This window comes from Callorhinchus milii, unplaced genomic scaffold (genome assembly GCF_018977255.1).
Source record: "Callorhinchus milii isolate IMCB2004 unplaced genomic scaffold, IMCB_Cmil_1.0 Scaffold2, whole genome shotgun sequence".
NCBI classification, from domain to species: Eukaryota; Metazoa; Chordata; class Chondrichthyes; order Chimaeriformes; family Callorhinchidae; genus Callorhinchus; species Callorhinchus milii.
Genome location: NW_024704743.1, coordinates 106,338,711 through 106,353,098, shown reverse-complemented (window position 1 = coordinate 106,353,098; position 14,388 = coordinate 106,338,711). Strand labels below are relative to the sequence as shown.

At 42.9% G+C, this 14,388-nt stretch overlaps 1 protein-coding gene across 1 annotated transcript in view; it reads right to left on the bottom strand.

Annotated features, from left to right (window-relative positions):
- The window catches only part of tgs1 (trimethylguanosine synthase 1), a 39,330-nt gene that overhangs the window by 23,770 nt on the left and 1,172 nt on the right, over positions 1-14,388 (bottom strand). Inside the window, exons 2-5 of the mRNA XM_007890997.2 lie at positions 11,569-11,633; positions 5,543-5,712; positions 4,088-4,943; positions 3,721-3,841 (exon numbers count right to left, since the gene is read on the bottom strand). Coding sequence (XP_007889188.2) covers positions 3,721-3,841; positions 4,088-4,943; positions 5,543-5,712; positions 11,569-11,633 — 1,212 coding nt within the window. The remainder of the gene's footprint in view (positions 1-3,720; positions 3,842-4,087; positions 4,944-5,542; positions 5,713-11,568; positions 11,634-14,388) is intronic.

The following is a 14,388-nucleotide window of genomic DNA, read 5'->3' as shown; positions in this document are numbered from 1 at the left end:
ATAATACTGGTTTTAAACAGCGCCAAAAATGGTTCCAGGGTTAATTGTGTTCTCATTCTTTGTAATCACTTTAAGATTTCATAGCAAATTTCTCCTAAGTAACCTTAATTAAAAATCAGTCTTCCATTCAAAAATCAAAGAGGAACTTTTAGACCGTAACAACATATTTTATCATGTTTTTTTTCCCTCAGTGGCAGCTTTCGTTTCCACAGGCAGCATTCCCAAGGAACAACTGAACTTTAAACCTCTTCAAGCTTGGGACATCTGACACAAGATTCTTTATTTCTAAGATTTTTTTATTTCTAAGANTTTTTTATTTTTAATTCACAGAGTTCTGAGGATATGTTATGAGCTTTATATTGCTGACCTCTTGAATAAACTAATTTTGGTTTCATGAGCTAAAGGCTGTGTAAGATCAGAATACGTGGATCCTCCAAATCAAGCCTAATAAAAACCTGGGTAATTTTTTTTCAGGTTTATTTTGTTCTGTCAAAATACAGAATAAAATCGGGGGTGTGGGGGGGGGGGATTTGAGACAAAAAAAATAGGAAATTCAGGATTTATTTTCGAAAATCCCTCTTGAAACCTGCCTCAATGCAATGCTCGTTTGGGGAATTCACAAGCAATACAATGCACATGCAGGTAAGCGTGTTCCAGCATTGCATGCAGATTTTTGCAGACAAATCACATTATGAGCCCAATTCCGGAACTGACATTGAAGCAAGGCCAGTTTCAGGCTATGCACTCACCAACATAAACTCTGGGGGTACAAAACAGGTACAGTTGGGTTTTAAAAATTAAAATTCATTTGGGTGAAAATTGTTTCTCACCAATTGCCTTTCACCAAAAAAAACACAGGTATTTATCTGGAACAAAAAGGCATTTAATAAAAATATTTGCATTTGATACAGCACCTTTAATAGTTGATCACATCATTAGATTCAGGGTGCATATGGAAAGGGACAAGGAACCATCTAGGGTGAAGATACTCAACTGGAAGAGGGAAAATTTCAGTGAGTTAAAATGGGATCTAGCCAAGGTGGACTGGAAAGAAAAATTGGTGGTAAAACAACTAAACAGCAGTGGGAAATCTTCAAGAATGAGATAGCTCGGGACAAAATAAATACAATCCCACAAAAGGGAAAAGTAAGGCATCCAAACCTCCCTGGTTGACGAAGGTAATTGTATCTAGAATGAAGCAGAAAAAGGAGGCGTATGACAAATGTCAAACCCAAGATACCGAAGACAACCAGATAGAATATAGGAAGTGCAGAAGAGAACTGAAAAAGGAAATAAGAGGGGCAAAAAGATTATACGAAAAAAGATTAGCAGGTAACATTAAAGGGAATTCTAAAATATTTTACAAACATATCAAGAAAAAAAGGTTAGTCAAAGGTAGGGTGGGGCCAATTAAGGACCAAGCCGGAAATCTTATTGTGGAGGCAGAGGGCATGGCTGATGTACTGAATGAGTACTTTGCATCTGTCTTCACAAAAGAAGTGGATGCACCAAATGTCGCAGTATCGGAGGAAAAGGTAGAGGAAATGGATAGGATAAGTATAAACAGAAAGGAAGTACTGAAAAGGTTGACTGGGCTGAAGGTAGATAAGTCGCCCAGTCCGGACGGGATGCAGCCAAGTGCACTATGGGAGGCAAGGGTACAAATAGCGGAGGCTTTGGCTACAATTTTTCAATCAAGATAGAAGCCCATGGTATAAAAGGAACAGTGGCAGCATGGATCCAGAACTGTCTGAGAGACAGAAAGCAGAGAGTTGTGGTGAACGGCTGCTTTTCTGACTGGAGGGAAGTGTACAGTGGCGTTCGCCAGGGATCGGTGTTAGGACCACTGCTCTTCTTAATATACATAAATGATCTGGACTTGGGTATAGCAAGTACCATTTCCAAGTTTGCGGACGACACAAAGTTAGGTAGGGTAGTAAACAATGAGAAGGATAGTAGCCAACTGCAGGAAGACATAGACAGAATGGTAAAATGGGCAGACACATGCCAGATGAATTTCAATGTGGAGAAATGCGAGGTAATGCATTTTGGTAGAAAGGCAATATAGGCTATGTAATACAATCTTAAGGGGGGTAAAAGAACAGAGAGACCTGGGGGTGCAGGTAAATGAATCCTTGAAGGTGGCAGGACAGGTAGATAAAGCTGTAAAATGGGAATATGGGAAACTAGGCTTCATAAATAGGGGCATAGAGTACAAGAGTCAGGAGGTTATGGTTAACCTATATAAAACACTGGTTAGGCCTCAGTTAGAATACTGCGCCCAGTACTGGGCACCACACTACAGGAAGGATGTTAAGGCATTGGAAACGGTGCAGAGGAGATTTACAAGAATGGTACCAGGAATGAGGGACCTTGATTATGAGGAAAGGCTAGAGAGGCTGGGATTATTCTCATTGGAGCAGAGAAGGTAACGAGGAGACCTAATAGAGGTTTTCAAAATCATGAAAGGATTTGATAGGTTAGAAAGGGAAAAACTGTTTCCACTGGTGGGTGTGTAGGTGACTCGAGGTCACAGATTTAAAATAGTCTCTAAAAGAAGCAGAGGGGAGGTGAGAAGAAATTTTTTCACGCAGAGAGTTGTTCGAATCTGGAACGCATTGCCTGAAAGGGTGGTGGAGGCCGATTCGATAACAACTTTGAAAAACGCGGTGGATGGGTATTTGAGGAGGACGGGTTTGCAGGGTTATGGGGAAAGGGCTGGGGAGTGGGATTGACATTACATTGCTCTTTTCAAAGAGCCGGCACAAACTCGATGGGTCGAATGGCCTAGTTTTGTGCTGTACGATTCTATGATTCTGTGAGTCAAGTATATTAATGACCATACTAATTAATAATAATAATCCTTGCATTTGATATAGCGCTTTTCACGTCTTCTAGATGTCTCAAAGCGCTTCACAGAAGACTGTAAAATGAATTGACTGTATATTTATGGGCGAAATGAGGCAGCCAATTGCGCACAGCAGTGTCCCACAAACAGTTGTGGATTGAAATGACCAATTTTTTTTTCTTGAGGGATTATTATCAGGTGTATGGAGTAAGGAAACTTGCCCAAGGTTTCACTCTGCCGGGGATCGAACCCAGAACTCTCCCTTGCAAAGCGAGTGCTCTAACCACTGAGATGCAGGACTCCACTCTCTTCACCCTCTTTCAATAACTTTCCATTACCACTGGTTTTTGGTTAGTTGGATGCCTGACACATGCAGAAACCCACCCCAATGCTTCAGTGCATCCAAACCAAACATAGTTCCATGTACCCCACTACCTTTTCACTTACACAACTTTTGAGTGCAACGTGAACATATACACAAACCGTTTTGTTTTGCCGTAGCGATGCCAATTTTTAGATTTACAGTACTTTTAGACAGAGTAGAGGGCGAAAGAGTGACACACAGAGACAGAAAGACAGACAGACCCACACACACACACTGGGGAATAAGAGGTAAGAGTGGTAAGAGAGAGGCAGAGTTTGTGTGGTAGAGAAAGAGAGAGAAGGCTGACACAGTGTGATACAAGTGACAGTACCAGTATATCTCCTAATGTAATAATTTTTAGTTAGCACCTTAGCCAAGTTGTGTTTTGCCTGATGTCCAATTATCCACACTGTATTCTTATTCACATTGAGCCCAATCCCAATTAATGTAGTTAATAAGATCTCTACTGTAGAACAAACCAGATTAAATAAGATCTTGATATGTTTACCTTCGCTTGAACTTCACTGCTCTAGATTCTGGTGGATCACCACCTTCCTCATCTTTATGGCTCTGACTGATTCTTGGTGCACCATTATTCCTTGAAGCTTCACTTGGAACTTGATGTGGGGCTGCAAGTAAAATAAGCACATATCAACTTGATAACCTGTCGTTCTCCAAACATTAGAAAATAAGGGATCAGAAAAATGCCACTCAACCCACAAATCTGTTTCTTCCCCAGCTATGAACAATTTACCTCTTTAATTACACAATTTATTAAATCCATCCAAACGTACCCATATGGGCTCGTTCACAAATCTGCTTCTAAATCAATGACACCACTGGAGGCATTTTGAGGAAATGTTTACAACACTAACCTGACTGGACTGTGGAAGTTCCTCCACCAGACGCACATCTTTTACTGGTACCTCCGTCACAGGGCTCGGTCTGATCAGAAACACATACACCAGAACTTGCAATATCTGCAGGACTCTGGTAGGCACTGCACTGTGTACCCATTGAAGGATTGTCGACATTTCCTGAATTGAGTCTTATGTTACTGATCAGACTGACAATTTCCCCACCAATATTTTCTTCGCTGTTTTCAACTGCACTTTCTGCATTTGATGGAAAGCCCAGATCCATCGTTGGTTCGGTGAAGTTTCCATCAGCAGAGTTTTCAGGTTCACCGAGGAGCTCTTCTGATTCATGTGCATTTGCACAAGACACATCCATGCCTAGGTCACTGCATGTAGCATTGTTGCAGTCTACAGACCAGCCTTGAGAAACCCAGTATTGAAACTGCTCATGATAGATCCAGTACTGTTCACTATAATGCTGTTGCCATTGATCTTTAGTGTTGGGACAATCCCAAGGCACAGATGTACCTTCTATCCCATCAGGATATTGGTCCAACCAGCTTTGCCACACAAGCCCCTCACCATATTGATTCCAATATTTTTCCCAATCTGCTGTTTGTTGTACCTGCAATATTGGTTCTCCTTCAGAGGAACGGCTACAAGACTCATTATTTTTTAGTTTGCCTTCTTCAATATTAACGAGTCTGCACTCTGCATCAATGCCAGTTTCTTCTTGAGCCAACCTCACGTCAGGGACATCTGGGAGAACATTAAGTGTTTCCCCTGGACTTTCCTTACACACGCCGAGAACCTCTTCTGAACACCAGTAAGTTGTTGTTTTCTTTTTCATTTTTTTCTTTGAAGAGCTGGTTATCTTGCAAAAAAATGAAAATGAACAAATATTCACTTAATGAAGGAGAGTCATAGAGTTCTTATTTTTGCATACAAGGGCAGGCAGGGTAAAATAATGTTTATCACTCAATCTGCAGCAGGAATATTGCATATTTGTGTAGTTATTGGTGATGTAGGTTGGTTTTATAATGTTTAACTATTCGACAAGCAATTTTAGCCTAATTTCATCAGAAGAATCCTGTATCTTGCCAGCTGTAGCGTTTAGTTTTTCCTAACTTTCTACATCTGTTTAATTGACTTGTAAAACACCTTTTGAAAGGTAACTTGTTAGACGCACTTTTGAAAAAGAAAATAGTGAGGTATTGTCTTAGAATCTACAGTAAACTATCTGGATGATAACTGATGACAATAACATCAGAGCATGTTCACCCTCAGGCAAATGAGCCCACCTTTCCCCAAACAAATTGGTGACCTCTCACTTTTTGGATTACATTTTGCACAGTATTGCACTTCATCACAAAATTCTATATTAAATTTGTGAATTCAAAATGTGCCTTTTTAACATATATATATATATACTAAAATTCCCTCATAGGGTCTAAATTCTAAAATGTGTCTTACCACTGGCTTCCGATGGGTTGACCTTCCAAATTGGAGGGGCAATCCCATACTTGCCATTAGCTCAGCCTCAGAATCCATTTCACTTTCTTCCTGCATCTCCATAGCATTAAGAGTGGATTCAGCATTGGAATTTGAGTCTTCGTCACTCTTTCCTTCTTCCTTTTGTACATCTATAAAGAACAATCAGCAATCATAATTTTAAAAAATAATATAAGAATCCTTGCATTTGATATAGTGCCTTATCCCGTTGTTGCGACGCCTCAAAGCCCTTCGCAGAATACACTGTAAAGTGAATTGATTGTATATTTTGTGGGCGAAACGTGACAGCCAATTGTGCACAGCAGTGTCCCACAATTCTACGCTGGTGTAGGCTTGGCTCAGTTGGTAACATTCTTGCTTCTGGGTCAGAAACATGTGGGCTCAAGCCCCCTATTAGACCTTGAACTCTCATGGCTGACAGAAGTAGTTTAGATGAGATACCATCTGAATGTTCAGGTGAACATAAAAAAGATTTTATGGCACTCCTCAAAATGAAGGGGGTTTTTGCCAGTGTCTTGGGCAACAATCTTGGCACAAATTACTTTATTGTTTGCCTACACTTGATATCAAATACCTGTAAAGTGCTTTGGAATATGTTGATGTGGTTATGGAACAATAAACACGTTCTTTCTTTCCAATAAAATTACCCAACCTTTTTGAGTTTTCTCAATTCTCATTATACACTTCCAAAATTACAAACTCTGCAGTAGGAGTTTGGTTTGCCTATAAAATACAGTGACTACATTTTCCAGGAAATCCTGTGAAGCGCTTCACCTCCTGATATGAAAGGCGCTATATCAAATGCAAGGATTATTATGAAAAATGTATAAGAACAACAGATTTAAAGAAAATACATACAACACCAAATAGTATTACTACAGCAGTGAAAATCTACCAAAGAAGGGAAGGTTAGCAATAATCTAACTCATCAATGCCACTTATAGTAAAAGAACATTATTGCACAAGCAAACTGCAGAAGGTTGTGGATTCAAACCCCAAATCGGACCTTTATAGTGGAGGCTGACACTACTACAGTGCTGGGTGCTGCATCATTGGAGGTGCCGTACTTCAGTTAAGATGTTAACCTGAAGCCCCGTCTGCCTGCCCGCCCAACCATTGGTCCTTCAAGGCACGACGCAAGACCCTCCTCTTTAACCATACCTTCAGCCACCCTCCTACCCCTCTGCCCTCCCACTCCCTGATCCCAACCCCACCCCTCCCCCACCTTGCTCGAGTCCAAATCCCTGACTGTCCTGTGTCTTGGGATGTCCTCCTCACGTGAAAGACTCCATACAAATATAATATTACATTGTATACCAAAGGCAAGGATTATTTATTTTCAACTCTTGACCTTTAAAGTGACCTAATTCTCATTGCAATCTTACGTAATTTTATCAGTTTAGGACAATCCCAAGTTAACAATTGAACCCCATATCTTCTTCCCACCTCCAGAAGTATGTAAACCAGACACAGACAGATGACAGCATCTTAAGAGATGTTCTGAAATAAATACCTCCATGAAGTGAGAAGACAAAATTCTACACTATTTTCACCAATAGAAAAAGTTCAATCAAACACAACTATCAGATGCCGTAAGATGTAGTGTCTCTACTCTTCCCCCTCCACTCAGTGCTTGATGGACCACCCTACAGCTGAGTTTTGCACTTGGTCAGGGATGAAAATCAACAGCAGCGCTGCAAGCCAAGCCAGAGCATTACATGCTGAACAACAAAAAAAAAATTATGCTCTGTAACCATAGCATCCCGATGATGTTTGCCTTACAGTTGGCCATTTTGGCAATACCATGTCTTCTATACATATGTCCCACCACGCAACGGTTGGGATTTAAAAAAAGTTAACTTTGTTCTAAAATAATAGAACAACATCAGAAGGAACAAATATCTGGCAAGAACTTTAAGGCAGTTACTCAATCTTCTGGTTCTGGATCAAAGCTGTCATCTTTTTGGCACCATAACTGTTGTATTCAAGTTGCTGTTTTATAATTTATATCAGGCAGTTATTAACTTTCCTTTTGAAATTATCATCTTGTTTTTAAGGTATTTTCTCTCCTTCCCCTTTGATTGTCGCTTGAAACACTATTCACTGGCAAGATGCCACCCAACTCTACTTTCTCACCAGGAGATGAAAGGTTCAAAGGGACCTTACACTCATGGAGCCCTGACGACAACAACAACAACAAGTTGCATTTATTTAGCGCCCTTCAAACGGGGTAAAGTCCCAGAGCGCTTTCATTACCACGTGACTGAGAACAGTACATCTACATATGCAGAATTAGAGGTGAATACACACCCAACAGTTCACAATGCTACTTGCATTTGATGTAGTATCGTCAAAATGAGATAATTTGAAGTGAGAAGCCAGCGTGGGATTCGTCACCTCGGCTGGTCCAAAGTGCCATTGCTGACTCTCCGAGTCAACATCCATCCAGAAATTGGCTGCCGGGTGACATCACATCCGCCCACCACCTTTGAATTTCTGAGCCTAGACTCACTGAGACTATAACATTGTGCCCGCCTCCCCATGATGATCCATGCCAGTGGGTGGGCTAACCATGCCATGCTGACCATAGACCCCCACCCCACCCCTCCGTTCGCTCTTAGTCTTGGCGTGTGCATTTTGGCTGCCACTACTGACCCAAGCTGCTTCCTCAAAATGTTTCCATCCCTGTTCTGTACCCTCCACTACTCCTGATCGTTCCTTCTCTCCCACCACCCTCCCCGACTCCTATCCCTGCTCGGCTGTCCCACAGCCTCCCTCTGCTCCAGCCTGCGAATCCTTCGTCGGGCCCGCCGTGGCATGCAGCGCTGGCTGTCCAACAGCAGCCACTCCGGCTGCCCTATTTCCCCATTCTTGTCACAAGGCCACATCACTCAGTGACCCCGGGGGCCAATCTCTCCTCTCTCATCCACATCCCCACCCTCCCTGTCAATCCTCCCCCCCCCACATTCTGCCACCAACTGTCCCCTCCGCATCGGCCTACAAAATATCAGCTCCCGCTCCAATAAAACACTCACCATCCAGACCTCATTATCGATGAAAATATAGACATTCTCGCCCTCACCGAAACCTGGGTCACTCCGGGTGACACCTTCCCCCTGACAGAGGCCATACCACCCAGCTACACCTTCCATCATACCCCACAACCTAACTGACCTGGTGGCGGTGTGGCTCTCATCTCCCGGTCCCCACTCGGCCTATCCCCTTACTCCTCTGGAATCTTCCCCTCCTTTGAGCGCCTTACCATTTATCATCCCTCCAACCTTTCCCTCAAAATTCTCCTTATCTTTTGCATCCCCAAGCCCTCCTCCGCATCACCACCATCCTACCTTCCCCCTCTCTCTGCTCCAAACACCTCCCCATCCTAAGCAACTTCAACCTTCACTTCACCCCTTCCTGCTCTACCTTTGCTGACTTCTCCTCCCTCCTCTCTCAACCTCTACCTCTACAACCACTCCGCCACCCACAACTGTGGTCACGCACTCAACCCGGGGGCCTCACCGCCTCGAACCTCACCATCACCAACAAAGCTATCTTGGACCATTACTTCATCTCCCTTAATTCCTCAATCCCTCTCCCACCGCCACCCAACCCACCTCCATCTCCTCCCGCCCTGGAAAAAAATCCCCCCCTGCCTCTCCACTGCCTTGGGAGTCATCTGAACTCCTCCTGCTCTGGGCTTCCTCCCGCAATGACCTATCCTCCTGTCATTCTCCTCCACAGCTCCCTCTTCGGCACTCTCAATGCCCTTGCTCCCCTCACTCACCGAACCGCCTTCTACTTATGGAAGTCACCCTGGTACACCAGTCACCTCCACTCCCTCAAGGCACAGGTGTGTGTCGCTGAACGCACCTGGCTCAAATCTAATTTAACAGTCCACCGGCAGATCTGGCTGGACCTTATCAAAACTTATTGCTCCGCCCTCGCCTCCGCTAAATCGTCCTCCTACTCCAAGAAAATCTTGGAGGTTAGGACAACTCCAGGCTTCTTTTCTCCATCACCAACTGGCTCCTCCGCCCACCTTCTCACGCCTCGCCCATTCTCTCCTCTGCCAACTGCGAGGTGATGCTGGACTTCCTCGAAACTAAAGTCAAGGGGATCTGCTCAGCTGCCTCTGCCCTTCCATCTATTATCCCCTCCGCATCTCCCCCTCACACCCCGGCCCCTACCCATCCCTCCCTCCATACCGTCGAACCTGTCGCCCCCTCCTCTCTCATCACCACTATAACCCTCATGAAACTGAACACCTGCTCCCTCGACCCTATCCCTACCCCTCTCCTTACCTCCCAGCTCCACCTCCTTGCCCCTCTACTCACAGACATCATAAACTTCTCCCTGTCCACTGGCACCATTCCCCACCCTTTAAAAATGAACGTCATTATTCCTATCCTTAAAAAACCCTCTGGGCACATCCCCGCTCTCAAATTACTATCCCATCTCTAACCTCCCATTCTCTTTCCAAGGTTCTCTTGACCTGAAAGGCACTATACAAATGTAATTTGTTGTCATTGTTCTCCTTGAACGAGTCATTGCTTCCCGGTTTCGCTCCTTCCTCTCCCACCATTCCTTTCATGAACCCCTCCAATCAGGTTTCTATTCCGCCCAAGGACAGAAACAGCTTTGGTCAAAGTGACAAATGACATTTTTTCCATCTGCAACCAGGTCTCCCTCTGCATCCTTGTCCTCCTTGACCTCTCTGTTGCCTTCCCTACCATTGACCATTCTATCCTCCTCCACTGCCTCTCCTCTCACCTCAACCTTCATGGTTCTGCCCTTGAATGATTCAGATTCTACCTCTCACACCATCTCCACTTCGTCTCCACAACCGGTTTCTCCTCTAGCCCCCACATCATCTCCTGCAGCATTCTTCAAGGCTCCGTCCTTGGTCCCCTCCTCTTCAACATCTATATGCTCCCTCTTGGTGACATCATCTGTGGATACGGGGTCAACTTCCACATGTATGCGGATGACACCCAACTCTATTTCTCTGCCTCCTTCCTCGACTCCAGGACCACGGCTGTCCTGAAAGTGTGTCTGTCAGACATCAAGTCCTGGATGAGAGCTAACTTTCTACAGTTGAACGTCAACAAGACTTAGGCTCTCCTGATTGGCTCTCTTCAGTGTTTCCACACCTCAGACGCTAACAGCATCACCATCCAAGGATGCACACTCCACCACACCGAGCCAGTCTGGAATTTTGGCATCTTGTTTGACCTTCAAAAATCTTTTCTACCCCACATCCATGCCATGACCCGCTCTGCTTTCCCTCCACCTCTGCAACATCGCCTGGCTCTGCCACTGTCTCACCTTCCACACGCCCTGATCCCTAGCTCAGGTCCAAAACACTAATTGTCCAGCACCTTGGGACGTCCTCCCAACGTGAAAGGCACTAGCTATACAAATGTAATTTTGTTGTTGTTTTAGAACAGACAGAACCTTAGTTTAATATATTTTCTGAACGACGGCACCTACAACAATGCAGTGCTTCTTTAGTATTGCACTGTAATAGCAGTTTAGATTTAATTCAAGTAATCATGTGATGCTTTTCATAATGTTTTGATCCAAAGGAGAGCAATCCCAGCCAAGCCAAAAGGGTATATTCGTTCTAAGGCACAACATGTCAAGGGCCTAATACATGGGGTCATTCAATTAACCTAGCCAAGTACTTTACAAATATCCACTTACATAATTCACACACAAAATACACAATCACAGAGTAGAACTCAATCTTCCGCTGATACGAAAAGAACACACATTTTGCAATGTAAGTGCATTCTTGCATCATGAGACATATTCACTGGATAAGCTGCTCACACCTTTTACATCTGCATAATACATATATAAGGAGGACAAAGTATTGATGTGCTTATGCAGTGTGCATGGGAAAGATGAATTAAAAAGTTCCTAACTTAAATAACTTAGAAAAATAACACTGCTTCAACTTTCAACCAAACAACCAAATATTGTACCTCCTTCATCGTCGTCTTCATCATAGGTTATTCCTTTCAATCCTTGACGGTAAAAATCCCGGTCACTGCAATAATTTCAAGAGGAGACAATTTTATTTTTACACAATGCACACAGATGTTTGAGATGCAATGATTGTTTCAGCATGTATCCAACTAATTGTATATCAAAGTTCATGTTGTTCATCTTCAATGATGGACAGTTAATACTATTACACCAAATCCTGCTACAATAGGTTTTGTTGGTCAGCTGTATGACTGACACTCGGAAACTCGAGTGTTAGTCATGCAGCTAATCAACAAAACCGTAAGGGTTCCAGTACAGTAAAAGCCCGCTATGAAGCACTTTGTTTGAACCTAGGATTACTTATCGCACGTTTGAGATGTGAATCCCGACTTATTTAACAAAACCTCTGAAATGTATGCGGGAAGTCGGGCAGCATGCTTGAAATCAATTATTTTTCTTGCTACAAAATGCCGGTTGGCTTCTTGGCTGAATTCCCTCTGCCTTGCCCCTTACTTGCTGGTCTTCAAATTGTACCTGAAGGCAACAACAACAACTTGCATTTATATTGCGCCCCCTCACGCAGGCCAGCGTCCTAGAGCACTTGACAATGGCGGAGCACAACGCAGAGCCGTTCTTCTTTGACCATAGCTATGTTCACCTCCTCTCTCTCCCCGGCTCAGCTCTGCCATGCTCTGAAATGTTACCCCAGAGAAAGGTAATACATAAATGTGAGTTCTTGCTGTTGCTCACTAAAACAATGCCCGACTTCCAGATAATCACCCTGCCTTCAACGTCACAGTGCACAGGAAATTATGTCGGCAACAATCTGAATGTTGGCTTTTTTTTTAAAAGCACTGAGCACTGACTGGAAACTTTCTGCACACATTTAGTGAATCCCACAAGCACTAACTGGTGTTAGTCGTTCATTATAATGCGGCTTGGGATTTATGGACCCCCCAACTGCCATGTTATAACAAGATTCCACTGTAAGCATAGCAATTTCAATTTGTCCAGTACTGAGTGCTCATTCTCCCTATAATGACACCAACTGCTTACCTAATCCAAGAAGGTTTAGGCTCATTTGCAAGACCCAATGCTTAGGAAGTCCAGAAGGTGCATTGGGGATATTGCTGGAGTTTAATCAGTTGAACCACATAGGTTGTCATAGTAAACAGTAGCAAATTTCTTGTCCAGCAAGCACCATCCTACCTGTTAGGATTTTGACTTGCAGGGTTAGGAGGAACCAAATTGGAAGAGACTCAGTTCCCAGAGTCTGGTCTGGTGATCAGCAAACTCAGCATAAACCACTGACTAATAATAATAATAATCCTTGCATTTGACATATCGCATAATCACGTCTTTGAGACATCTCAAAGCACTTCACAGAATATACTGTAAAATGAATTGACTGCATATTGTTGAGCGAAACACAGCAGCCAATTGCACACAGCAGTATCCCACGAATAGTCATGGATTGAATGACCAAATTATTATTAATTTTTTTTAATGGGATTATTACCCTCGGAAAAGCTATCCACCAATCGACTAACAACCGGGTTCCTACTTGCTGCTAGGTAAACAGAGGGTCATGGAGAAAGAAGGCTTACCCAATGTTTCGCCCTGCCCGGGAATCGAACCCAGGTCCTCTCACATGTGGGGTGAGTGCTCTGACCACTAATTTACAGGACTCCACAATTTAAAATTTCATTAAAAAGTTTCTATAGCGCTTTTTTATTTCATCCCAGATACACACCTATACCAAATGAACAGTGGTTCCACCAGATAGAGGTATCAAGTGTTGGCAGCTTCTGCTTTTCTCTTTAATAAGGGACACCCTGGGGAGAAAGCCTTGAAATCAAGAAGCGCTATAGAAACTTTTTAGTGTAATTTTAAATTACTGCAAAAAAAACACCCTTCCCAATGGAACTCACCTTGTTTATAGTTATGGTTGAGATTGGCAGGTGAACAAAAGATCCTAAATGCCCTCCTAATAAACACTTCAAGTAACAGAGATTCTCATTGGATAGTTATAAGCAGACAGGCAATTTAATTGTGAAGAGTGCTCAAGAGCAGAATAACTTTGCTGTTCTTGTTTAATGTAATTTTTGATTTTGTACATATGGATAAGAATTGCTGCTCAATTAAACAATGGATAAATATATCATGAAACCAATAGACCCATCCATCTGCTGATAGCAAGAATGGAAAACAACCCGTGGCACAAAACCTTAACTTTGGGCAATCTTCCAATGCAAGAAAAATTAAACACCTGCCGTCTGCCATTGCAACCATGCCAGTATTTTTTGATCAAATCAAAATTGATCATTCGAATATTCTATCATACATGACAGATTATTCTTACATATCAACATGTAGTATTGATCCATATATATAATTAATAATTATAATGTATAATTAATGTGCCGCACAGCGCTAATAGGTCTACACAGCAGAGTCCTGGGAACAGGTCTTTAGCCTATCCTACTGCATTGTGAAGTTACATGGTGCTAGAAAACTGGGGCAGGAGCAAACAAGTGAGAAAAATCAATCATAAATCAACTCATCCTATGGTAGAGTCATTAAACCAAGGATTTGTCTGCTTGTTCAGGTAGACGTTAAAGATAAGATCTTATTTGAAAAGTGAAGGGAGTTGCTCCTGTTCAATAATTCCCCATATAATCCTTGCATTTTTGATAAAGCACGTTATCACATCTTTAAGATGTTTCAAAACACTTCACTGAATATATTGTAAAGTGAATTGACTGTATATTTTGTGGGAGGAACGCAGCAGCCAATTGCGCACAGATAATATTCAT